Here is a 27,501-nt window from a genome sequence, read left to right as displayed (position 1 = left end):
TATACATGCGTATATATAATATATTGTTTTGCAATCAAGTGAGGATTAGATTTTGAAAATTCATTTAAACCAACGAATTATGCATTAACAAAGCTGTGTGGAAGTTTAAAGCTAGACACCAAACCTTCTTTGTTGAGTTTTTTTTTACAGAAACTTGCCTTGCTTGTTTCCTAGCCCGGATCTCAGAGCCACCGTCGTTCATAGTACTAGGTATGTTCTTTCATCTGTTTTTCCCAGAGTACATGCATATGTTTTAGTGCAATCTACGAGAATTGTCGACAAATTCTTATCTGCCTGTCATTTATTACCCATCGGGTTTATTCCTATCCCACCATCGGTTTTAAAGTTCTGTCATATATATATATCCTTCTTTTTGCACGTTCCCCACTCTTTCTCTCGCACTTTAAATATTCCTCTCTCTTCTTTAATTTTCCCTTTGCCCTGTTCCTCTGCATCCAATCTCTATCGCCCGTGTGTACCCGCTCTATCTCCTCCCAACATATCCTTCTTCCAACAGCCACTCCACTCCAATTTGCCTCCAAACTAGCTTCCTCTCACACACCGTTTAAATTCAACGTACAAATTATTTTCTTTCGGTAAAATAATTTCTTTCAAAACAAAACGCACACACACAGCTGGTCACTGTAACTTTCATACCTACACATTCTCTGAGAAACGACCAGGCTTTAATGTATGAAAATGTCCCCAGTTTGATACCATACTGGTTCTACTATTTCCGTCCCTCGTGCGCACACGGGAGTGGTTGGTTGGTGACCTTACGTGTAGTGTTATCTTGGGGAAGTGTGGCTTAAGAAAATAGTTGGCGCTCGCAAACCAATGTGAACTTCCAACGACCCGCTACATACACTTGGACATCTCAGAAATGACAATTAAACTGTAACATCGTAAATGGTCAAATCTTCATCAACCAGGCCCCAATATCACGAAAATACTTAAGTCAAATCTCAAACTCAATCTCAACTCATTTTACCATAAAACATCAAATTGTATTGAAAAAAAATAAAATGATTTTACACATTTTAAAACCGCATTCTATCATTGAATATGTTTATTTAAATCTTTGGTCTAGATATCAAGGGAAAAATATTCTACAGCCAAAAATGTACTTGAGTATAATTCATTGCCTTTTAACAATTACTCAAGTATACTGTTTGCTCTAGAATTAGTTTTCTTTGAACTATTGTCAAAATCTTTCAATAACATATTCTATGAGAAACTACATTTTCAAAAAGTATAAAAACATACAAGATTTTGAATAATACTATGCTTACTTTTATGTGGTAAATTGAGGTGAGATTGAGACTGAGACTTGACTTGAGTATTTTCGTGATATTGGGCCAGATATACACCGATACGTTTTAAAAACTGTCAAACTCAAAATCCATACAGGACCATATATTTGACCTTAAGACAATTGCTATACAAATACGGGCTGTTCAAACGTAAATCCTCCTTACCGGCATTGGCATTGCTAGTTCAACCCGTATTTATCATTAAGATCATACTTATTTGACCATCAGACAATAAAAAATCAAAACAGGACCAAGTGTTACGACACATGTATGGATAATGTATTCCAAATATGAAATAAAATAGCTCATGTCCACAAATGTAGACCGGTCGCAAGTTTAAACCAATGAATATGTTTCATGGTCATATATGTAGACCGGTCACAGGTTTAAACTTATGGAAATGCTTCATGTCCATATCTTTAGTCCGTCACAAATTTAAACCAATGAAAATGCTTTATTTCCATTGATTTCGATCGGTCACAAGTTCAAACCAATGCAAATGCTTTATATTCATATATGTTAACTGTCCCTGGTTCAAACCAATGACAATGCCTCATGTCCATATGTATAGATCGGTCACAGGTTAATCCTAATGCAAATGCATTACTTCCATAATTGTAGACCGGTCACATGTTAAACCCAATGACAGTGCATTATTTATTGAGCTATATTTTCCGTAATCGCAGTTCTTTTCTTAACGTGTCCCTGTTTTCACAAGTTTTAAAACCGTGATACAGATTGATAACCGAACCTTTATATGTAACACTTTTAGCAATTACATTTAATCAGAAGTAAAAGTACAATGTTTATGTAAATCATAAAGGCATACACAATTCATATGTCAAGCTACAGCTAGAAAACAAGCGAAGTTCAAGGACGTATATAAATTCAATACATTGCATTTTAGATTCTATATCATAATGTCAATGAAATGAAAGTACTGTTTATATATGTGCGAGTTTGATATGTATAAAGTAATTAAACAATAATGACCTAATAAAACAGCCATTTCGTTTAATAAACATGTTTCGTACTTTAATAAAGTAAAACATGAAACAAATAACAAGTAATCCATGCTTCTGTGATGCTCAAGCTGCTTTTGAAGATCCTGAAATAAAAATAAAAAACAGTAATATTCAACAAATGCAATGTGTGTGTATTGTTCACTGTTGAATATTTGAAAAAAAAATGTTACAAGAGGACCTTTGCAGATTATATACACTACTTGTACGGTATAATAAGACACACTGAACTACATTTACTGTGTAATGCCAACACTAGATTATACTACTTGTATACTACAAACACATTACACGTAATGTTCGACATAGTACAAACACACTCCTTTTTATTGATTATTTAATACAAACTTACCCACTGCACGTACTCTATAGAACAAACGTACGGTATAATACGAACACACTATATACTACATGTACCGTACACACACCCACACACACACACACACACACACACACACGCACGCACGCACGCGCGCGCGCGCACGCACGCACTCACACACACACGCACGCACTCACGCATGCACGCACGCACGCACACACACACGGACTACATGTACTGTATAATACAAACAGACTACACTACATGTACTGTATAATACATTATAGCAGACTACATGTACTGTATACTACAAACGGACTACATGTACTGTATTATACAAACGGACTACATATACTGTATAATACAAACGGACTACATATACTGTATAATACAAACGGACTACATATACTGTATAATACAAACGGACTACATGTACTGTATAATACAAACGGACAACATATACTGTATAATACAAACGGACTACATATACTGTATAATACAAACGGACTACATATACTGTATAATACAAACGGACTACATATACTATACAATACAAACGGACTACATGTACTGTATAATACAAACGGACTACATGTACTGTATAGTACAAACGGCCTACATATACTATTTAATACAAACGAACTTCATGTACTATATAATACAAACGGTCTACATATACATTATAATACAAACAGTCTTCATACACTATATAAAACAAACGGTCTTCATGTACTGTATAATACAAACGGACTACATGTACTGTATAATACAAACGAACTTCATGTACTCTATAATACAAACGGTCTACATATACTGTATAATACAAACGGACTACATGTACTGTATAATACAAACGAACTTCATGTACTCTATAATACAAACGGTCTACATGTACTGTATAATACAAACGAACTTCATGTACTCTATAATACAAACGGTCTACATATACTGTATAATACAAACGGACTACATGTACTGTATAATACAAACGAACTACATGTACTCTATAATACAAACGGTCTACATGTACTGTATAATACAAACGAACTTTATGTACTATATAATACAAACAGACTAAATGTGTTGCATATTTATACGAAATACTTCTGATCGCAATAAACCTCGTCAATCATCTAATATTTACACCTCAACTTTCATTCCCTAAATGAACTGCCTTTCGGCAATTGCGTTTATCAATCGATGAACGCAACTTCTTCGGATATCTTCGGATCGCAATTCATCGCATAACAATATACATGAACATTTTAAATCTTGTTATTGTTTGTATTGTGTCAGCAGGTGCCGTAAAATATAAATAAACATTTTAGAAAGTGTTAAATTCGAATTTGTTAAATGTATCGTTGCCATAAGTGTTTCAATATTACGTTTAAAAGTGATTTCAAGTGGTTTATTTTTTCCCGCGTTATCGTGACGTCATTTGATAAAACGTTTCCGGTTACAGTCGGGTCGTTCTATTTACAGAATGGGTAAGAAGGATTAGTAAAAGGTTTTCTTAAATGAAATAAAGTACTTTTTAAACAATTCTTAAATTAAATAATGCACTATTGGTGTAAATATAAGTAATGAATTGCGTGATTGATGTCATTATTCGGACTCCACACACTTTGACCAGCCCGATTGCGTTCATACCCCGATAATGACATCAATCCCGCAATTCATTCCTTAAATAAAAGCGTGACAATAACGCCTTTTGCAACGAAAAGCGATTTCGAACAGCAAGTGTTCGGCACGTCAAGGCTACAATTGAATTTTGTGGAGCAAAACCAAAACCTTTAAATGCTAAGTTTACTTAGAAACAATAGTAGTACAATGTAAACAAAACACAACTAAAATCTATCTTGGATAGTCTTTTATTTCTCCCATTCACAGTCACACCCTAGAACAATTAAATGCGACAATTACATTAATTGAATCTGCGTTGTTGCTTCTTTAACAATCCTAACCTTACAATTAACATATACAATGTATGGTCATTATTTACCTAGACAGTGCTGAAGCAGTGTTGGCTGAAAATAAGAGATAAAAGTTAGCTAAGGCATTTGCAATACATTTAAAGAATTTATATGCGATTGCATAATACTGTTATTAGAACTTACGGTAATAAGAAAAGTGTGGTGACAAGATGACCTAAGTGGAATTATTGATACGGTTGAACATATAAGAACAAGGGCAGCTGGTAGCCATAAGATTATGATCTTGTTTGAAGATACGCAACTAAGAACCTAGAATCGAAAACAAAGAGACTTATCTATAGTGTCAATAGGTCTTTGGAAATGTGTTTAAGAAATCAAGAGTACATACGTAAACCTAGCTGTACGTCCATCTGTAAAACTGTCACAGTGCCGCTGAAGCCGCCGCCTACTAACAGCAGAGGCTTGCCATTGGGGCTGTCGTTAGCGGCAATAAACCTAAATATTGCAGCATGACTTTAAGTTAAGTTTAAACTGATTTATGTTTGAACAATATTAAAACCAGTTCTAACAACATTATATGATCCCGTGAGATAGCAGGATGCTGCCCAAGGGTGTGATCTTGTGTTGTGTTGTGTGAACATTTGGAGTACCTGGAGGAAACCAACATGCCCCATACACCCACGACAATTCTCCAAGCGAACAAGTGTCATTATCAGGAAACATACGAATAGAGTACTTCGGAACGAACCATTTCAGACAAGAAATGGCCAACATTCCTCGAGGATAACCATATAGTTTTCTGTTCTGGGGAATAAGGCGCACGCTAAAAGTTGCAACCTCAAGTTGCGCCCCATCTCACGCCAAATCCATAACCCACCTGCGTTCATGCCATTGGGAATCTAGAGTACCCAGAGGAAGCATGTGACAGTTAAGTAGAGATGTTGTATTATCATGCGCGGAACATAAATACACCCTTGAAATAATAGTGGTTTACCTACAACACAGACATTCTGAACTCAAAGCAGAAATAGAACATTTATTGTGCATGTTCAATTTATCGTTATTACCAGCAAAATGGCATTTCAACAACAGTTAAATGCGAAATTTTTCATCATACTAGTATATCGAACGTAATCAAGTAAATGAATGAGACAGAACGAGAAACTATCTTCAACGTACGTTATATCCTCAGGATCAACCATGCTCATATCTCGTGCTGTGTACAGATCACCCCACGTCTCATCGCTATCACCAACGCCGTATATAAATGTCTCAAACTGTGGAGTGATTTCTGCCGCGGTCTGGTCAAGGGTGTATACTGCGATGGTTGACCCTCTCTCATTCCCAATGAACAACAAGGTGATATCACCTATATGCCCTATGGCAATGCTTTCAGTTTCTGGACCCTTTAGTAAAAGGTAATGTAAATTTATTATATATTCTGAATTAATTGAATAGGGGCTATGTTAAAAGAATGCCCAAAAGGCCTGTTTCTGATTTCAAGCCCAAAAAGATATGGGTCAGTAGGAAGGTTTCTTTAAGTAAAGTATGTTAAATTAAATGTCAAATGAAATTTTTCATTGTTATAATGGAACAATGAACCTATGTACCATTTGGTTTAGAAAGAAAATCTAGTTGTGAAAAAAGCAAATGCTATATTTTCGGCCAAAAAAAATCGGATCAGGCATTATTTTTTGCAAGTTACTTTTGTGGGGGGGGGGGGGGGGGCAATAATTTTTGAGTCGGTGGAAAATGATTGAGGTTGGCCGGGTTACCAGAAACATTGTGTGTTTTTTTGTTTAGGCCAAATCAAACAGCATAAAGTTTGCAAGGTATAGCAAAATGCCATTGAAGATTAGTTGTAGTACAGTAGTAGTTTTTAAAGAAAAAATAGGGACAATCCCAGTAATAAAGCAATGAAATATAAATCTGTTTAGAAGCACAAGGTAATGACCAATACGACACTGAACTAGAGACATAAGCACATAAAGACCACACACGCACACGGAAAAGCCCTACAAATACTAGTAGAATACAAATGCATCAAAATTGCCTTATCGATAAATGATGGTTTGACAGCGTTAAAGCGTTCAGTGAAACTAGAACACGAGCCTACTGCGGGCTTAAACGAGTTTATATGACTATGTTCTCACTTTTGTCCGAATATTGATCAATAATTTCAAAATTCAAAAAGAATATAAGCCTCATCAGAGCCAGCATCTACTTGAAAACAATGAATAATAAAGTAAAAAAACACAACAACACATCAACTGATGAAGTAATATAATTTGCAGCTAGACATCACCTGCGAACGAATGTATCAAGCCGGAGCAAAAGCTATATTCTACCTGCAAAAATTGCACACATTTTTAAAACATTTATTAAGTAACACAATCAATTAGATATACGCTTTGGTGGGTCGGGCAGTGGATATTAACAATATGGTAGTGCCCGCAAAATGCGTTATCCAGTTACCTTGTCATCCGAGCGAGTATCGGAACTATCTGAAACAGCAGTAGACTCATCGAAATTTGCATTGAAAAGATGGGGCAGAAGCTCCGCTGTTTTGGTAGCAATCTCATCACCGCTGTCGTACACTAGACTCATATCACTCGCCCTCCTGATAGAGAACCCGCGGCCACCGAATGAATAAAGCTGGTCATAATGTTGTGTTGTTTCGTTTTTGCCTTTGACAGAAGTGACTTTAAGTCTTCCTATTAAAAAAAAAAATATATAGATACATATATTTAGGATTGTTTTTATATTCGTATTTTGTTCATCTAAATTTTTTGAATGATATTTCAGTAAGTTCACTATTTTTACAACTGCATTATTTAGTGAGCACGTAGTGGTAGAATATATTGTCTAGATAGAAAAAAATGGACTTTTTCATAAAGCTACTTCTAAACAGCATATTATGGTGTTTTTCCCGTATACCGATATCTATGCAGTTTTGCAAATAATGATGTGTAAAACTACAAATAAGAAATGTATCAAACAAAAACCCAAATCGTACAACACCTAACACTGAGTCAGTAGTCCATTCGTCACGAAGAGTAGCGTTGCGTTCTGAAAATATGCGTTTTAAAGTTAAGGCATTTAATGAATGATTTAAAAAAAATATTATTTTTTTATTTATTTATTTTAATCAATAAAAAATGTAAGCAGGTATGTCTTAAAAGTGTATACTTTTAATGATTCATTATTAAGCACCGGGTCTTTATCTTTGACCTACCAAATAATTCGGATAGAACGAAATCCCCCACCCTGTTTTCTTCCGAAAAGTAATCGTAATCTTTAGAATCACCCTCGTTTGCAGTAACGATGAAATCTTCGTTTTGGAATCGCAACATCTTTATGGCGTCAGGCTGGTACATTCCAAATACTTTCCAAGGCTGCATATGTACCCCTGTATAACACATTAAATTAAAGTGTTCAATACAGCATGTTTTCTTTTACAGAATAAACATTTCAGTACAAAAGTTGCACCTTTGATTCTGAATCGCGTAAACTATATCATAATCCATCATGACTCCACATGTTAAACATATTGCAATACAATCATTTTGCATTTACTTTCAATCAAATATCTTTTATATGTGAGGCATGACACATGCACTAAAATATCAGATTTATTGGTCTTAATATAGAAACTTGTGCACTAGCTAACCTCTGTCTCAATTACTTGGATAAATCACTAGCTTATCCCTATCTTTACAACTCCTGTCATTAACTAGCTAACCTCAATATCTTTTCCTCGGGTCATTTCCAAGCTAACCTCAACCTCATTTCCTTGGATTTTTCACTAACTGATCCCATTTCTCTCACTCGGTCACTCACCAGCTAATATCCATCTCTTTCCCTCGGGTCATTTCCTGGCTAACCACCATATCTTCCCTTCGGGTCATTCCCTAGCTAACCTCAATCTCTTTTTCTAGCATTACTTACTGATTTCATTTCTCTCACCCGGTCACTGACCAGCTAATCGCCATCTCTTCCCCTCGGGTCATTCCCTAGCTAACCTCAATCTCTTTCCCTCGGGTCATTCCCTAGCTAACTTTCATCTCTTCCCCTAGGGTCACTCCATAGCTAACCTCAATCTCTCTATGATTCTTCACTTACTGATTCCATCTCTTTTTCGGGTCATTTTCAAGCTAACCTCCATCACACAGATTATTCACCATCTCACCTCCATATCTATCACTCGAGTCATCCAATAGATCACCTCTATCTCTATTTCGTGGGTCATTCATTGGATAACCTCCATCTCAATCACTCGGGTCATTTTTAGCTTACCTCCATCTCTATCACTGGGGTCAATGTTGGCCAATGACCAGTCTTTAAAACCAAGCCCAAAAATGTCTACTATCTCTTCTGAAGCGAGATCAACGACTGCAATGCCATTGTTTTCCTGAAATAAAAGTTATTCAACAATACTGGAGCCTTGGTAACCTTGTTAAGCTTTCTTTACACACTACTCAATTGCAACACGTATATCATTCATTGCCGTTACATTTCTATATTTCATTTATCCTCGAAAATGTAATATCCAGGGTAAACAGAAATCTGCTGAAATAGTATTACCTGTAAACTAACATAGGCTAGTGTGCCTTCTGTGTTCAGAGTTATATACTCCGGTTCTACATCGTCTGAAAACGTGGCATTGCGGTTTATGTACATGACACCTTGGCTCTCAAGTTCGGCAAAATACCTACACAAATAAATAAAAAAATAAAACGTGCGCTTTAAAAAAACAACAACAACAGAACATTGTACGTTTACATGGACGGGTATCACCTCCCTATAGTCCTGACTGAAGGCATTGATTGTTATTCTATGGGCTTTGTAACACTTTCCTTTCATGAAACTCGAAGGACGGAGTTTATATGGGCAATTACTTCATTGGCAATATTCTACCAAGTCATTTTTTGTATTCATGATGAAGATTTAATTAAATGCAATAATATAGTTTTCATCTAAATTTTCAGAGTACATACAGCGTTATATTTCGCCTTGTTTCGTGAAATATTTTTAAAGACGGTCGGTACTTAATGTTTCGGAACTACAAATAGCGCCATGAATTTATCACAAATTATGACGCCACCTTACCGGATATGACGTCACAATTTAAAAAAGTAACTTTCGTTAAATGAGTGTTGATTTTTGTTGTAGTTCCTATTGGACATCATCTAAGAAAGCATTTTCTAATTATAAAGAGAATTAAACGCTTGGATGTATCTGTGCTTTTCAATTATCCCGGGTACTACATTTCTGCAATACATGATGCACGGGAAATGGCATTGCTTTCTGGTAATCGGCTCATTGGTGCTCTAAATTGTAGTCCTACGTCTGCAAATAGAGTTGGGATCTCTAATCATTGAAGTACTTGCGGTTTACCTATAAGTTTATTATTATTTGTTTTATTTTTAAGTTACCTCTAGCTAATGTTTACTTTGATAAGATTTACGTTTTACGATTTTTCTTTATTTAGGATTGTTGGGATAAGAGTGAGGTTTGTGCACGTAAGTCCTGAACTGGTTTAAACCCCATGTAAATTAACATTTTACTGACCGTTCCTAGGCGGTACCTAAGAATCCCTGATAAACATACCTAGTTTTTTTTATAGTATGTATGCACTGTGCTGTTCGTGCAGTTATGTGTTGTTCTTTCATGTTTCTTGTTTGTGTTTTTTGTTTGTTTTTGTGTTCTATGCTTTTGGCGTTTACCCAGTGCCATTAAAACGGGTTTATGTTTAAACTTTTTGCTACTGAGCATGTTTCTGTAGTTTTTCAGATAAGTCATGACTAGAGCAGGTAGGTATGTTTTGCTATTTTTATGACTGGAAGAACGTATCTGTTAAAAAGAATCTGACACTGGTCATCATTTAATACAAACTTGTATTCAACTCGTCCAGGAATTATTTAGTAAGCTCGCCAAAGTCTCGCTTACTTACATATTTCCTGAACTCGTTGAATGAAATTGTGAATTGTGACTCGTGACAGATCATATATACAGTGTAAAACTCCACAAAAGTTGAGTGATATACCTGTCATCAAAGGAGTGAAACCCTAAAACATTTTTAGTGTATGCGCCGTTGGGTCCCTGGGGAAATTTAACAAGGCCGATACCTCCAGGATTATCAACTAGAACTGCATTTGCATTGTCGTCATATGGTTCCGCTTCTATGGCCACAATCAGTGTTTTGCAGTCAGGCGTAGTAAGTACCATATCAGGAAAAGTTCCCACTAAAATACAAATACTGATGCTTTAAAAGGGGCATAAAATAGGTTTACACTTGTCATATGCTCACAAGAAAAAAATATTAATTTTAATGCATTTTTTATATTGTACTCATTTGACTTCAATGATAAAAAAACATATGCTTTGTTTACAGAAGATAAAAAATATTTAGTTTTTAAAAATTGGACTTTTGATTAATAGCTATGTGGCCTTTTAACTCCAAATTATTCCTAATAAATATCTGTATATTGTACCCCTTTCAAACGTACGAGCGACTAAAGAACATGACAATTACCATATTTCCGCTTATAACATAAGGTGAACATATGGTTAAATACATTTCTTTGAATTTTCGACAGAGAAAACAATAAATATGTACTTATAAAGTATATCTGATAGACAGCATGCAGACGGTAAAACAGCTTTATATAAATACATAGAAGGAAGGAAGTTTACTCAAGGAACTATAACACACAATATTTACACCTCAACTTCCATTCCTTAAATGAATGCAACATCTTCGGATATCCTCGGATCGTAATTCATTGCATAACAATATACATGAAAGCTATTGATCTTGTTATTGGTTGTATTGTGTCTGCAGGTCCCGTAAAATATAGATCAACATTTTTAAAAGTGTTAGTTTATTAAATTTTAAGTATATTGGTACCAGAAGTGTTTCAATTTTACGATTTAAAGTGATTTCAAGTGGTTGATCTTTTTCCGCGTTATTGTGACGTCATTTGAAAAAAAATGTTTCCGGTTATAGTCGGGTCGTTGTATTTACAGAATGGGTAAGAACGGATTACTGAAAGGTTTTCTTTAATGAAATGAAGTATTTTTTTAACAATTCTTGAATGAAATAATGAACTATTGGTGTAAATATAAGGAATGAATTGCGGGGTTGATGTCATTATCGGGGATATGAACGCAATTGGGTTGGTCAAAGTACGCGTGGAGTCCTTCGGACTCCACACACATTGACCAACCCGATTGTCATTATCGGGGATATGAACGCAATTGGGTTGGTCAAAGTACGCGTGGAGTCCTTCGGACTCCACACACATTGACCAACCCAATTGTCATTATCGGGGATATGAACGCAATTGGGTTGGTCAAAGTACGCGTGGAGTCCTTCAGACTCCACACACATTGACTAACCCAATTGCGTTCATACCCCGATAATGACATCAACCCCGCAATTCATTCCTTAAATATATATCTGAAATAGGCCAACATGACACGTGGTCAAATTCATAGAATATAATGGCTTACGTATACAAATACAAATAGCGAACAAGTAAACTATAAACAAGTATAATTGTATCAAATATAAGTTGTGAACTATACACGGGTTGGGGGGGGGGGGGGCAATTATCAAAATTATTATATTAACACACACTTGTTGCATTCTTAATCTAAATGTATCTAAGGGACACAACTCCTGATATACTGCAGCATACTTCTCTATCGTATTTATTCAGACTGAATAATATGTTTCACATATAACAATGCCTGTAGTATTGTATTTCACTTGATGCTTGGGTATACTCCATTTGAGATGAACACTAACTCTGACCCTGAACATCCTTTTTATCTTTATCTAAAGGAATCTACCTGTATATATAAAAAATATTTTACAAAAAAACATAATCATTCATCAATAAAATAGTACTGTTAACTAACACCACAGTAGTAGCAAACTAGGCGTAGTGTGTGGGATTCAAAAGGTTCCCGTACATTACTTAGGTCATATTGTATTTAGGTAATTTAAGGTATTTTAGAAAATTATGCTGTTTCTTTTTTAAATGTAAGTTGATACTCATCGCGCAGATATGTTTATCGCGCGTTCAAATCTGGGGAGAAGTGGGTGACTGGTTCGTCTAGCAATGCTTAACCCTTCAGCTTTTATAAGCATCTTGATATTTCCACTTTCATGTTGGTATCGAAACTTCACTGAACTGGTAAAAATGCAGTGCATTTCGGTCACAGAGTTTATTTTTGCGTTTATTATTTGAATATATTTCATATTTCATCAACCCATGATTTCCGTTTGCATGGCAGTGTAACTATTTAGCGTGAAATGTTATGCTGTAAAAAGTCAATATTTTTGTATAATTAAATTTTGGCAATACATGAAGTTGAAATTAACAGTAGTGTGGTATCGCCCGATATTTATACCCAGTTTGTGGACGAGACCATGCGACGAAACCGAAATACGGGGCCTAGCTTGAAATGAGACCAGATCGGTATTTCAGGCTAGGAGCATGCTTGCAGTGAATCACATAGCAAAGCAGACATATTATACGTTCTAAGGGATTGTGCTGAATCCTTTAATATGGGAGGATAAATATCCCCAAAAAAACCCATACCATATGACCAATTAAAGTAAGCTAGATTTTACCACATTATGAACATACCTTCTATTGAGTGCACTAGGTCAAGTGTTTGGGTCTCTTTGTTGTAAAGTTTGTAAACATTGACAAACCCGTCCTTATGTCTTGTGGTGTTGTCAATGGCAACAAACACGTGACCCCCACACACATGCACGTCGGTGATGTCTACACCTGTGTATGATTGGTGGAATAACACTGTCAGTTTGTTGACGTCAGCCATATCGAGGACGTGGATGTTTGTATTACCTTTCCAACATAAACATAATCAATTTAGCAATATTCTAGTTGAATATATGCTAGTTTAATACAACTTTTGACAAATAATTGCATGCTAGCTAAAACTTATACTATTATTTTTCGACTGTTAAGTTAAAGGACCGCGGCTAAGCAAAATATGTCAAAGAACGTTGGCTGTATGGCATGATCTGATTTGCCGCAGTGCGCGCCGTCAAAGCACATGGTTATTTAGGCCTCATTTGCTCCAAGCATCGCAAGAGAAAGGTCAGTTCTTTAATTAAATTCTGGTTTATTTTTCCCGCCCTCCCAAAACTCCAAGCTTCGTCTACATACATGCATATATGTAATGAATGATACTTGTTTCGATACATGTGTTCTGCTTGCTTGCTATATATATTTCAGTAAATTCGAATTGAGTCGGAAGTTACAAACCAAATCGTACTGCAAATCTAGCTGACCACTTGGCTTTCTACCTCACGCCAAATTCCAGCTGACTGATTTCAATACTAGATGTGCTGCAAACCTATTGTGTTTCTTTTGCTATTCGCCGTTCAAGTATTTTGATGTTGTTTTTGTGTTTTGCTTTTTTCTCTGGTAAGGCTCTGATGATTAAAATATCAATCATACCTAGCAGCTGAGTATTCAGAGGGAGTAGTATACCGCTTCCACAGCATGTTTATTTGTTCGGCGATTGGCAACTCACAAATAACTGTTTATGGACAATTTGTGGTATTTAAATAGATTGGTCGGATCTGATCATAGATATACCATGACAGAACCGTTGATATTTTATCTACACTTCCTCCGAGCCTTGCCCATTTTTTCCAAACATATGATAAAGACAATGACAATGAAATAAATATTGAAAAGGTTATGTTTTCCTTGATTGAAATGATGGGTTATAGGATATCCACTACGGACTTGCCTTAGTTGCTGCTCTACTTCCGATCATAAGCATACCAATAATGACATTTGTGAAGTTATTTGTTGGAGGCCATATTGTTTTTACATGTTAAGGATCCCTGACTTTCCTCACTACATTAGGTTGGTCGTCTCTGCTTCGATGACATCGACGTCCGTTATTTTATGTATAAACGCTTACATGTCTTTTTGGACGGTGCCCGCTCAGGGCAGCGTTCATAGTAGGGGCAATCGGCTGAAAAGTTACAAACCGATTTACCGCCTGTCTCAGTCGAAGAAAGAGTGCGGTTTTTCAATGCTTAAAACACCAGTTATATTCAATAGCTTACAAGAACATTAATAATTATGCAATAAACCTATAATTCTAAACCACAAAGGATATGTTTAAAATATATTACTTAAGAATGCATGATTTATTTTATCTTGATTTTTTCCTGCGTTAGCTGATCGTTACATTTAATGACATTGGACTTTTTCCTTTTTTTGGCACCAACCAAATTACTTGCTAGAATAAATCCGGACTCCAAACTTTACTAGAATAAGGGCCCGTTTTATTAAACTTCGTACGAAGTCTGTTTTGCTCACGAACTTTGTACGATGTATCTCCGGCTGTTTAGCCGTTTTATTAAGAATTTCGTACGAACAAGCACCTGTTTCTTCGTAGATCTACGAAAATTTCTACGAAAGCTCTTAGGGTGGCGTACGAACTTCGTAGACTAAAAAATGGCCGCCACAACAACAGAAATATTCTATATTGGCGATCTTTCATTTATTATGGCGTATTTTAACAAAACCAACAGCCAATTTCAAGACAGAAGACGACTCTGTGGAATCTGCAACCCGGTGAGTAAATTAACAAATCGTTAAGACGCCGTTTTGACTAAATTTTCAGGGAACGCAACCTCGCGCCAACTGTCAAAATATTTTGAAAAACAAAATGCTCTTATTTCGATGCATTTCAAGAGTTTTGTTGTGATAAGAACACTGGAATATAGACTGAAATACTATCCAACCATTAGACTCATGGTATTTAATTTTACGGTGTTTTAAGTAAAACAAACAAGCTAAAAACAGACTGAAATTCTAAATAAACATTGAAGCTTATAAATTTAAAAGTTGCCTGGGGGTGGGGATGCGGGGGGTGGTACTATCTACAATAATGAGCAATCAGGGATACTTTTTTATTATTTTGACATTTCTTATGTATCCCTGTAACGCTACAACTCTCTACCATTTAACAACGGGCGAAATGATATACTGTAATAATATGCATTGATGTTGAATAACAATGACAAAGTTTTTCAATTTTTATCCGACAGTGATCTGAACTGGATTTAATATGTCATTAGAGTTGTTATTTTCACATTAATTTATTATGGGTCACGAATACCGTTATACATGTACACAACCAGTCAAATTTGTCCCAGATTTACCGATATCGGGATACTTGATAAACAATCGACACTTGTAAAAGTTTTATGATAACATAACCTGTTTTTGGGCATACTGACATAACTTAATATGTGTTAAATAGTAGGCAATAATATTTGCGTAGAAATTTAAATTAATAATGGAGATAATTTCAAAATTGTGGCCGCGAGGATTCTCTGCGCAAGGACCGCTTGCTACTTTTTGCTGGGATGGTGGACGTCACGAGTCTGCCATATTGAAAAGAAATCGTCAAAAGACTCGTTGACTCGATTAAAACTTAAAGCTTGCAGTTGAATTGTTCAACCAGCTCGACAAACTGTTCCTGATAACTTAATTTGCAAACAATCTGACCTTTGTGGGTTAGTACTGGGACACACTCATGAACGGTATGATATTAGTACGGTAAACCTTGGTGCAAAAGTGGGACAGGTTCAGATCTTGAACCCCACGACTGATGACTACTTGAGCTCAAGCAATGGCTTTATTAAAACAGAAACCACCTTGCATTTAAAGAAAAATGTCAACCATATTTTAAGCTTCAGAAAGAAAACAGCCTGTTTATAAATAAATAGATTATTCATTTTTTATTTCAGATCCTGACATGGATCCAAGATGCTAGTAACTAGACGGGACAGATTGTTAAACAGAACTGCAGGTTTCTGGATGGGTAACTAAATTTCCATATTTTCGGTTTACTCGTGTTATTTATAAGCAAGATAAAAGTAAATAATCCACAAGTGCGAATCAAGTGTAAATCAAAATGTTACGTATGTATTTACAGTCAGTTTGTAGCATTTTTTTACCAAATCTCAATTTAATACAAACTTTTAAGCTTATCATGCATATAGTTTGATGCACAGGCATCTGAATCATTGTTTGTCCCTAAAATGTTGTTTAAAACCATTTTGGGTACATACAATGAGATAAACAACACATCTGAAGATATTTAGTGTCTTTCATATACAAAAAAGAAACAAGGTATGTAACTCAAACTTACCCGATTTCACGGTAGAGTCCAGTTTTATGCAAATTTCTCAACCAACATAAAAACAATCCATTTTTAAATAAGTGACATGGAAAGAAGAGTCAATTACCTTTAAAATGGTGTGCGATATGTTGGTATAACTATATTGTCTTTAGACAAACAAGTATAATTCAATGTCCAATTCTCGTGTTTTTCTTTAGTCGGAAAGAGTACAGCAAATGCAAAGCATAAATAACTTCAGGTCTGTTTTTAGCACTGTTTACACGAGTTACCGGCTACGCAGCGTGTCCGAGGGTCGGATTTTTCGATCCGGAACGGACACACATGATAGATATTTTTTCTAGCATACCTTGAATTACACTTTTTTTCTGAAAAATGCATAGAAAAGCGCAGTTTTGTAAATTTCACCAAACAGCATGTGCGATGATGTCAGCTGACCTCATGACGCGCATTAATATTTATTCACTGCATACGTCAAGAAGTTCCTTCAGTATCACGTCTTTTAAGGGTTATTTTGTTTTGTTTTGAAGGTGTGTTTTTGTAAAGTTAATAGTTATGGAACTCATCTATTGAAATCTCATAATTATGGTTACATTAAATGTAAAATAAAAGAAATTAAAAGTATTACGTCACAGCGCGTGGCATGGGGGGATGCCAGATGGAGTTTTCCAGCACGGCTGAATTCACCGGAAATGTCTATCCGATGTGCTAGAAAAGAATTTCCAGCATGTCCAAAATTTTAGATATACCTATCTGAGGTGGGAGTAAACCTGATACCATGTGCTTGTAATGATATTTCCTGTTTTGATTACATCATTAAACAATTAGTACATTTGGAGGGTTGAAATGTTTGCTACTATAAAGGTCAATTTCAATTCAGATGTTGTTGTTTTTAGTATTTCTTTTCAGAACATGTCTGTATTTTGACTGGTTAAACAGCAGTGACACTCTTATTTAAAATCAATACATACACATGTATAACAAACATAAAATATTCAACATTTCTATTGGAATATCTTAATTTCATGAAAATTTCACAAAAAAGTAAATTAGTTAATTACAAACAATACCAAAAAAGGTTTCGAAAACAGAAGGCATCAAGCCGGGGCCCCCGGTATTTGCAGGTAAGACCGGACCCAAAACACCATAGAGACAGGTTATTGAAGAAGGTTTTATGAAATATGTAAACAATTAGAAATTTGGGAGAATTTATACGGTTTTAAGTGAATTAAAGTGTTTACATTCACGGCATTTGTGAAAGAGAGTGACATGCCTTGTTATAATGAACTCAATGAGAATTTACTGGAAAGAAAAAAAGACCTTTACTCGACATTTGCCAACAAAAAAAATAATATGTAGACTAGTTACTGGAAGTAACATTAGCGACATCGATTTTGGACAAGTACTATCGATTGTCGCCGACGTAGCATTGTCAGCGACGATTCATCCATTGTACTCGATAATTGTTTCCTCACTATGTGATACGATTGTTTATTTTTAATATTTATGAATAAAGCTGGCTCCAAATTGGGGCGCTAAAATGGGCATTCAATTAGGTATCCGGCGTTTTCTACGTAAACACCAAAATGACGTTTTTTGTGTATTTGAAGCGTTGAAACACCCATCACAAATTGGTTCTTTTAATATTTTGTTTAACATTTCATGCAAAATTACACATTTTACGAAATAACAATAACAATCTGTAGGAAATATAATTGAAAAGCGAAAATGGCAATGCAGGCTACTGCTTCCCACCAGATTCTGCTCTGCAAGCAGTGCACTACTGTTGATAATAGAGTGAATTGTAAGAGGTCATGGTGGATATCAATGAGAAACTGATAATGCACTAGACAATTGTAACCACGCCCTCCCCCCCCCCCCGGTAAAATCCCCACCCTGCAGAATCAATCTGCTGGAAAAATCCCCGCCAAATGCCCCCGCACCCCACATAAGGCCCATTTCCTGCTATTTTTGGTGCAAAGACACCACATTCACCTGGCCACCTGGAAGGTAAGAACACGGCCAATTCCCCCTGCAGACCCCTGGACCTTGGAAGGGGGGGGGCGTAGTTACAATTGACTGGTGCATAAGCCCCATATTATGTTGGTGCTGATCATTCAGTCGGGTATCTATTGGCTGGTTTCACTGGCAAGCTGCTTCTTGCCAATTTTATACTTCATTTGAACACCTTATTTGACTCTCAGAATATTAGCTAAAGAACTTCAGCAACACGTTATATATTACCTTTTTGGAAGTGTTTTTAATGTGTGTTTGCATCAAACAATCTCTTTAATACTTAAATATTTTATATAGATATATGCTTGTAATAATATATATATATATATATGTATATGTAGTCGTTCATAGCTAATGTTTTCTCTGTTACGTCATACCGACTGAAAATAAAATTTTATGATTTGATTTGAAACAAATGAATATCTACATTAAATGGCAGGGTGAGCAATAATTGGAACGGGCGAATCAGAGGTCCCTTAACAAGTACAATCCAACATTATGAAGTACAAATATTATAAAGTTTACATTAACGCCCATCGTTGTTTTAACTATGGATGAAATATTGACAAAAAATCATAAACGTTGTCGCGAAAATGTGTAATATTAAGGAACATGTTAGAAAAATAATCGCGTTTAACAGATGTCATGTTGATTCATTTTATTTGTTATTTTATAACAACTAAAACGTGAAAACAGAGGAGAGAAGATTTTTTCCATTCGCTTCCTAAATAGAGTAAACAGTACCAGATTTCAGGTACATTCAACAGCAGCAGCGGCCATTTCACTCATATAGCTGGAGGTGAAGGTTGCCCGCCGTACCACGTGATGATAGAAAATAGCCTAAAAATAGCATTACCAATGCGAACCATCTCCCATATGGGGCTCAAGCCATGTGCTGAATGTTTGTTTATTTAATCAATGAATATAAACCCATGTAAAAATTAATAATGCCCGAAGTGACAAGTAATTATCGATCAGTTTTTAACCAGTAACTGTGTCTGTTAGCAGCAGTCAAACTCTATGACGTCAATAACTCCGCCCATTATGTAAATTAACGGATGACATCGGCAGTTTTCGACAACTACGATGGCTATGAAAATCAACAATGCCAAGATATAAATATCAACATTGATATTTTATTTATTTCGTTTAAATATATTTTATTTATTAGCTAAAATAAAAAGAAATATATTTAAGTTTGTAATGCGAACAGAAAATAATCATTCTACAAGCATCGTCTTAAATGCGCAGGAAACAGGTGCCCGTTTACTTCCTGACAAATTTAATCAAAGTGAAAGGAGAACTGTCGGATATAGTTAAATCGTTGTCAGTGTACAGTACAGTAAGGTTCTATTTTATACCTTTGAATTGCTTTGCCATTTATATTCAAGAACAATTATAGTAATATTGGCAATATAAACATTGATATATTTTTGTTGTTTCTTCCGAATCTTGAAAGTGAAACTGAAAGTTGAAAAGAGAAAAATGTCATTGCACAATCGCTGGGGCATATCGGATTTGACAAGGATGCATTGGATAACAGAACTTAAAGTACATGCATGATTCTTTCCATTAAATAAATGATATGTCCAGAAAACATGTTTCTCTTTTTATTACCTTTTTGAAAACTTTATTATGCATCAGTCAATTGTAACCACGGCCCCTCCAGGTCCGGGGAATAGCGGGGACTTTGACTTTCGGTCCAGCCAAGCCCAGGTAAACCCCCCGAACTGATAAGTAAAATCCCCGCCAAATGCCCCCGCACCCCAGAGAACCTAAGTAAGGCACATTCCCTGCTATATTTGGCGCAATCACCCGGCACTGCGGGAAGTTAAAAACACGGCCCATTTCCCCGGCTATCCCTGGTATAACCCCGGACCTTGGGGGGGGGGCGTGGTTACAATTGACTGGTGCATTAGTTATGCTACGTTTACACTATGTTCCCGGTGGCCACAGCAGCCCCGTTTGCCCGAAACGTATTGCGCCGTGGGATTTTGGCCATTTTTGTCTCCATAAACAAGTTTTGTTAGGTTGTGCTAAGTTTCCTCACGTTTTATCGTGGTAACCGTGACAAGCCGTAGGGGCGAAAAAGTGGTTCGTCCAAGGCGCACTTAGGTCCGGGCGCGGTCTACCAGGGATGCATGTACGTTGCGTCCCGGTCTGATACGTTCTGATAGGATCCCTCACGTTGTTTACGTCTTGATCAAGGTCTGATGCGTTTTCCACGTTTTGTCAAGGCCTCCTATGCATCGAACGCGAACACCGCAGAGCTTTGGATTACGTTTGTGTCCACGGTATAAAGAAAATCTCACAGGCAACAGCAATTACTGTATCAGAATACTTCGACAAGTAAACATGAATTCCCAAGATGAAGACGATTTTGTGTTTTCACCGCAAATGAAACGTAACGAAACGGCTATCGTCTACCTTAGCTTGCCGTGAAAACCGTGACAAAACGAAGCACGACGTAACAAAACTAGAAAGGAACTTCAGATGCCGGGGATTACATATGATTCCCGCCCCCCTACGGACGATTTATAAGTTGTGTAACGGCCTATTACGTACTGTCACGTGTCATTGCGTTTACCCCGTTTTACTACGACCTATTACGTTTCTCATCCACACCGTGGCTGCCGTGGCAATTTTTTTGACAGTTTAAAATTCTGGCCCGGCATGCACGGCAATAACGGTCTGTCACGTTTGCATATCCCGTTCCCCCGCACTGTCTCATGTTTATCCCGTTTTCTCCACGGTTGTCTGAAACGGGGCTGCCGTGGCCACCGGGAACATAGTGTAAACGTAGCATTACTGAACTTTTGATGACTACACTATTATATGTATGACTATAATTTATTATTGACGCATTGTTCAGATTGGGGAACATTTATTGAAACTGTATGAGCGTGCTTGATTAGATGATCAGAATCGTTGTGGAATCATATTCAAACTTCCAAAAATTATTCTGATCGAGTAATACTTTATAGCGTTTAAGTTTGGGCTAGTGAAATTGGTTTCGGGCTAGTAAAATTTCCTATCTGGTAGCCCGAATGGGCTAGTAGATTCAAATCCGAATTTCGTACACTGACCTATGATCATCAAACTTGACATGGAAGTTGGTCCTGACAAGGAGATGACGCTTATAGATTTTAGGAGTCATTGGGTCAAAGGTCAAGTTCACAATGACCTTGAATGCGAAAATGTTTCGAGTGATAACTTGACAATGCCTGTACCCATGGCCCTCAAACCTGACTTGGAGTTGTGTCTGTCATGTAGATGAGTCCCTTTCATTTTAGGGGTCATCGGGTCAAACGTCAAGGTCACAGTGACATTGATTGAAAAAAGCTTGTCTGTGTGATAACATGTCAATGCCTGAACCCATGTCCCTCAAACTTGACATTTAGATTTTTGTAGACCAGCTGATGACTCATATGGATTTGAGGTCATAGAGTCAAAGGTCATGGTCATAACACACTCTATCCTCACACTTTGAATGGTCATAATCTTAAAACTGCCTCAACGGCATCCAATGTCAGTGACTTATCAGCTGTCATTTCGGTCCATGCTTATTTCATTCAATTGTTCATATAATCCTGACAACATGGCGCTCAGGTGGGGGCATAATGTTTGACAAACATCTCTTGTTGGTACTTGGCTCATTTCTTACATGTAGCTGTAACATTTTGGGCAACTTCTCAATTATTTTGTTTAAGACATTTTTCATCCAGCTCATCTAAGCCTAAGTTAGTGTTCATGTTAACTTTTATGACTGCCTGTTTATTGTACTTTTTATAAATTATTTTTAATGACTTTTTCTTAAGAACCATTAGGCTAAGTATGTCTCCTCCTGAAATAGACTAATTCTTTTAGCTCTAGTTGTCTGTCCGTCTGTAACAAATTGTGTCTGCTCCATGTCTCTTTAACCTTTTGAAGGATTTGATAAAACTTCCCACAAATGTACATCATATTGAGAGGAAGGGTTTATTATTATAACTGTTGAGCAGTTTCTGAACTTGATTGTATTATATCTTGCATTTACCTCAAGCTGTTAAGTGAACAATATAACATTGACCAATACAAGGAACTAAACCTTCTAGGTCACCATTTTGGAATGAAGTAATACTTAAAGCTCATATTTCCATAAGAATCTGCTCATATACAGTTTAAATAGCTTATACAAGTATATCATTTTAACATAACATCAGATCCTCCACTGTTTTATGTTTGCAACATTTTTTTTTAAACTTTGATTTATATATCATGACTTTTATGAACAAATACCAAACAGCAACTCACAGATCTATACTCATTTGGGCAGAATTTTGTAAATCCAAGCATTGTCAATTGATATTCAATGCTTTTTGGCAAATTGGGGCATTTTCTGTCACATTAAAATCAATATTAACAATAAACTCATTTGGGCAGAATTTTGTAAATCCAAGCATTGTCAATTGATATTCAATGCTTTTTGGCAAATTGGGGCATTTTCTGTCACATTAAAATCAATATTAACAATAAATCTCCAACTTCAATATTCTTATATTTTTGTGCCCATTCTTTGCCAATTATTATCCCCCGCCTATGAAATAGGGAGGGGGATATTGAAATGGCGTTGTCCGTCCGTCCTTCCGTCCGTCCGTCCGTCCGTCTTTCCTTTCGTCCTTCCATCCGTCCGTCCGTCACCTGCGTTTTCTCAGTAACTAGCCGGTATAATTTCATGAAACTTAAAATAAATATGAACCACTATACTGGAATGATGCCCGTCCAAAAAAAATTGATTGGTCAATTGTCCTTGGAGTTATTGCCCTTGATTTTTTGAAAAATGCACATTCACAGCCATTTCTCAGTCACTAGCTGGCAGAATTTCATGAAACTTAAAATAAATATGAATTACTATACTGGGATGATGCCTGTTCATTTTTTTGGGATTAGTCAATTGTACTTGGAGTTATTGCCCTTGATTTTTTGAAAAACTCTCATTTACAGCCATTTCTCAGTAACTAGTTGGTAGAAATTCTTGAAACATGAAATAAATACGAACCAACATACTGCGATGATGCCTGTTTATTTATATTTTGGATTGTGTAATTTCTATATGAGTTATTTGCCCTTGATTTATTTAAAGATCCATGTTTGCAGCCTTTTCTATGCAACTAGCTGGTAGAATTTCATGACACTTGCAATAAATAAGAACCAACATACTGTGATGATGCCTGTCTATTTTTCTTTTGGATTGGTCAATTTTCCTTAGATTTATTGCCCTTGATTTATTAAAAAATCATTGTTTGCAGCCGTTCCCATTCACCGCATACCTATGCTGTTGAAAATAGTGCAGTTCCAGATAAGACACCGCTTTTAAAGGTGGCGTCTTATCTTATACTGTACTATTTTGCAATGATTGATGTTTCCGAGTAAGCAGTTTCGGAAAAGACAGTTTTATTTAATCACCCCTCTGATTTATTTCGTTAAATAAATTATCATAAAGTAGTCCCGGTCGATATTTTATAATTTGGCTCGGAAAGGGATAAACCAATGTGCTTATTTTATTCTTTCTGAGATTTTTTTAACCTTCAAGCACAAACAAGCCATCAAGCACAAACAAGCCATCGTTGGCGGGGGATATCTTTTCACTGAAAATGCTTGTTCATACTGTTTTTCAAAATAACGAATTAATAAAATGTTAGAAATATTTTATTTGTTCATAATAATTATATATAACTTATTTTATATAACAAAAAGATGACTGCATTTTGTTTTATTTCACATCATGATCACTCATAGAGCAAGACTTGAAGAAGTAGTGATATAGCCACAGGTGTTTGTCTGACTTTCTCCTACCCAAGAGGGCATGTGTTTGAATCCCAAGTTGGAAAACACAGTTCAAAGGTCAGTTGATGTATCCTGATTGCAGGCAAAGAGAAACACTCTATGATGGGCACCTGTAAAATGGAAGATACATAATCTTTACTATTATCCATAAAACGTGAAAGTTGTTAGTAAAATAAAAAAAGAAATGGTCTAACATTTTTTTTCAAATACAATTCTTGATAATATTTCTTGTAAAAGTACACATTTATCTTAAGAGATAAAAAACATTACAGTACAAATTTGTTTTTTAAAAGCCATTTCTCATATTCAAATGAAATGCCTGCCTTGACAGTGATATTTTGTATTAAGATTACATATATTGGTAAAATATCGGTAGTTTGCAAGAAGCAGTAGCAAGTATTTTCTTATTTCATACTATGTTATAATGGCAATTGCATCTGTTTTTGAAAGACTGGATCTAATAACACTAAAAATATAATAATAATCCTACTCCCCGATTACTGTTTGCATAGTTTTTGCAATAGTTGGTTTAATCATACGCTGAGATATACAGTCATACCCAATGCTCTTCAGTGCTGCAACACTGCATCTCAGATGACTGAGCTTTTCTTTCAAAAGATTGCCTGCAATGAAAAACTTAATAAATCATATCAATAACAAACAAAGAGGATACTGTAATTGACAATAGGTCTACCTATTTGTAATGACAAATATCATTTGTATACTGGTTAGTATATAGAATTGTATATTAAAACATATTTGTGTGTGTAAACTTACATACCTTAAGAAAACAGTTCAAATAATATTCGCTAGCTAAACTCTTCCTTAAATTTGTACTTCCGGGGTTTTCAATCGAATAGAACAAAGAATTAACGAACGTAATAGTACATATACCTTTTGGGATGTGATTATTTAACATGTTAACGCCATAACAATTATTATACACAATACAAGCGATAAGAAATGAATATAGCTGGTATTGAAATGTGTCATAACCTGAAAACATTGCAATGTGACACAGGAAACAGCTGTTTAAACGGGTCAAACCATGCCGTAGCAACCGTAGTCGACAAAACGTTACCACCCACTGTATTTATCAAAATAAATAGTAAATGTCTATTTTGATTATTCGAAAAGCGAAGCAGATCAAATCACTATTTGCGATTTTATTTAGTATACTCACATCTACGGTTTGTTTACATTTTCGTCCGATCCTTTCCCATTTTGAAGAGTACTTACGTACGAAAGCGTTAATAAAACGGTCGCAGAAATCTTCGCATTCAACTTCGTACGAAGTGATCGCTTGCTTAACATGCATTCATAAAAAATAGTCATGCATGACGAAAGTTGGCGCTTGAAATAACCAAACTGTCAATAGATGATAACAACGACATGATTTTAAAACCAAGCAGCTCTCCCTGTATATTTTTCTGCACATACACCAGAGGCACCGACTCAGCACTTTCAGTGCTTTGATTATGATTGGTATTGTAGTTCTACGGGCGCTCAATATAGGTTGAAGCGAACATTTCTATTTTATTTAAATGCATTATCAAAATGTACATAATGTTTTGCAGCCACATTTTCAATAAACTTGTACAAGGTATGACTCACCAACAGCGTAGATAAGTTTCGAGGAAGGATCAAACGAGAGCTGTTCTGTCGCGCCTTTATCAACACCGAACAAAGGGTCCGGCGTATATGCATACGGCAGGAATTCATTGGAGAGCGTATTAAATTTGAATTTGGTATCTTTCGTCGGTGTTTGCATCGCAATAATCAAAGTATCCAAACACATCAAAATAAAAATATGAAGATACATCCTGAACTATGAATATCAGCTAAATAAATCTGTGTATGCAGTAAAGTTTTCAACTCAATTACTTTACATATGTCAGCATGACTTGCTACAAGGACAGATCATGACAATGCTAGCTAAATCGTTTTAAGGCCAGACCAAACTAACGTTTCGTTCGATGGATATACCGCCCATATATCTATTTTTTTAGAAAATTCCAATTAATTTTTTTTGAAGCAACTGCCCCTTCCACGTTCGCCCCGCACGCATGGCATGCTTCTTAAATGAATGCAGAAACATATTTTGCCCGTGACAGCTTATAGAGGAATGAATCAGGTATTTGAAAACATATTTCGTGTGATATATTTCCTATTTCTTAACCCTTTGAAGGAAGATTACTTTTTTAAATTGTTTAAGATTATCATTATAAATATTGACATGTTTTTTTTTGCCTACGTCTATTTTTTAAACGAAATAAAAATGTACTTATATTTCACCTATTTTATTTACCTTTGTACTCGGTAATGATCCGATGAGCGAAATGTGTATTGCTGTGGCCTAAATAGAAGGCATGCATGTAAATTTATGTTCATTTGTGGCTGATCCGGTTGCTCAGGTAATAGAAGAAGGGTTTATGGATTTGGCACTGAAAAGGCCTTATGTGAGAAGCACATGGGCTTCTTTGGCTGCAAATGGGCTTAATCACGGGCTGCCAACATGTGGTGTATAACGCATGAATGCTTCATGACAGCTGCACGTGAGCTTGCTTGGTTTAAAATGGAAAGTATGGTTGGCAAAATGTGGTCGATTGTACATATTACTTATCGTATTATTTCCATCTTAAAAATGTAGTACATGTACAGATAAAACGAAATATAAAACAGATACAGATAAAAGATCCATTAATGGCACAAAAAAATGTCTACTTATAGTAGTATAAAATATTCCTTTTAAGTTTAAACATATTTAGGCAGGATTTGGCAGTATATTTTACAATGCTCTCATCCGATTACCACATCAACTCATGCAATGCATAATGAAGTGCATTATGAAACTGTTATCG

General features: G+C 35.9%; 1 protein-coding gene across 2 annotated transcripts; it reads right to left on the bottom strand.

Annotated features, from left to right (window-relative positions):
- Window positions 1-1,989: 1,989 nt before the first annotated feature.
- LOC128223660 (mesenchyme-specific cell surface glycoprotein-like) lies at window positions 1,990-26,526 on the bottom strand. 2 transcript variants are annotated; one of them, XM_052932936.1, is made up of 12 exons: window positions 26,255-26,526; window positions 13,249-13,470; window positions 10,635-10,833; window positions 9,173-9,299; window positions 8,885-8,999; window positions 7,824-7,997; window positions 7,610-7,657; window positions 7,064-7,302; window positions 5,768-5,994; window positions 4,977-5,083; window positions 4,657-4,681; window positions 1,993-2,421 (listed from the first exon to the last, which is right to left on the bottom strand). In XM_052932936.1, the coding sequence occupies exons 1-12, from the start codon at window positions 26,460-26,462 to the stop codon at window positions 2,349-2,351; spliced, it is 1,764 nt and encodes a 587-aa protein (XP_052788896.1). In that variant the 5' UTR covers window positions 26,463-26,526; the 3' UTR covers window positions 1,993-2,348. The 2 variants fall into 2 exon arrangements, with proteins under 2 accessions (XP_052788897.1, XP_052788896.1); XM_052932937.1 differs by lacking the exon at window positions 13,249-13,470 and having other exon boundaries at window positions 1,990-2,421.
- Between the last annotated feature and the right edge of the window lie 975 nt (window positions 26,527-27,501).

The sequence above is a fragment of the Mya arenaria genome, chromosome 17, assembly GCF_026914265.1.
Source record: "Mya arenaria isolate MELC-2E11 chromosome 17, ASM2691426v1".
NCBI lineage: Eukaryota > Metazoa > Mollusca > Bivalvia > Myida > Myidae > Mya > Mya arenaria.
Note: the sequence above shows the minus strand (reverse complement) of the source record. Positions and strands in the feature narration are given on the sequence as shown.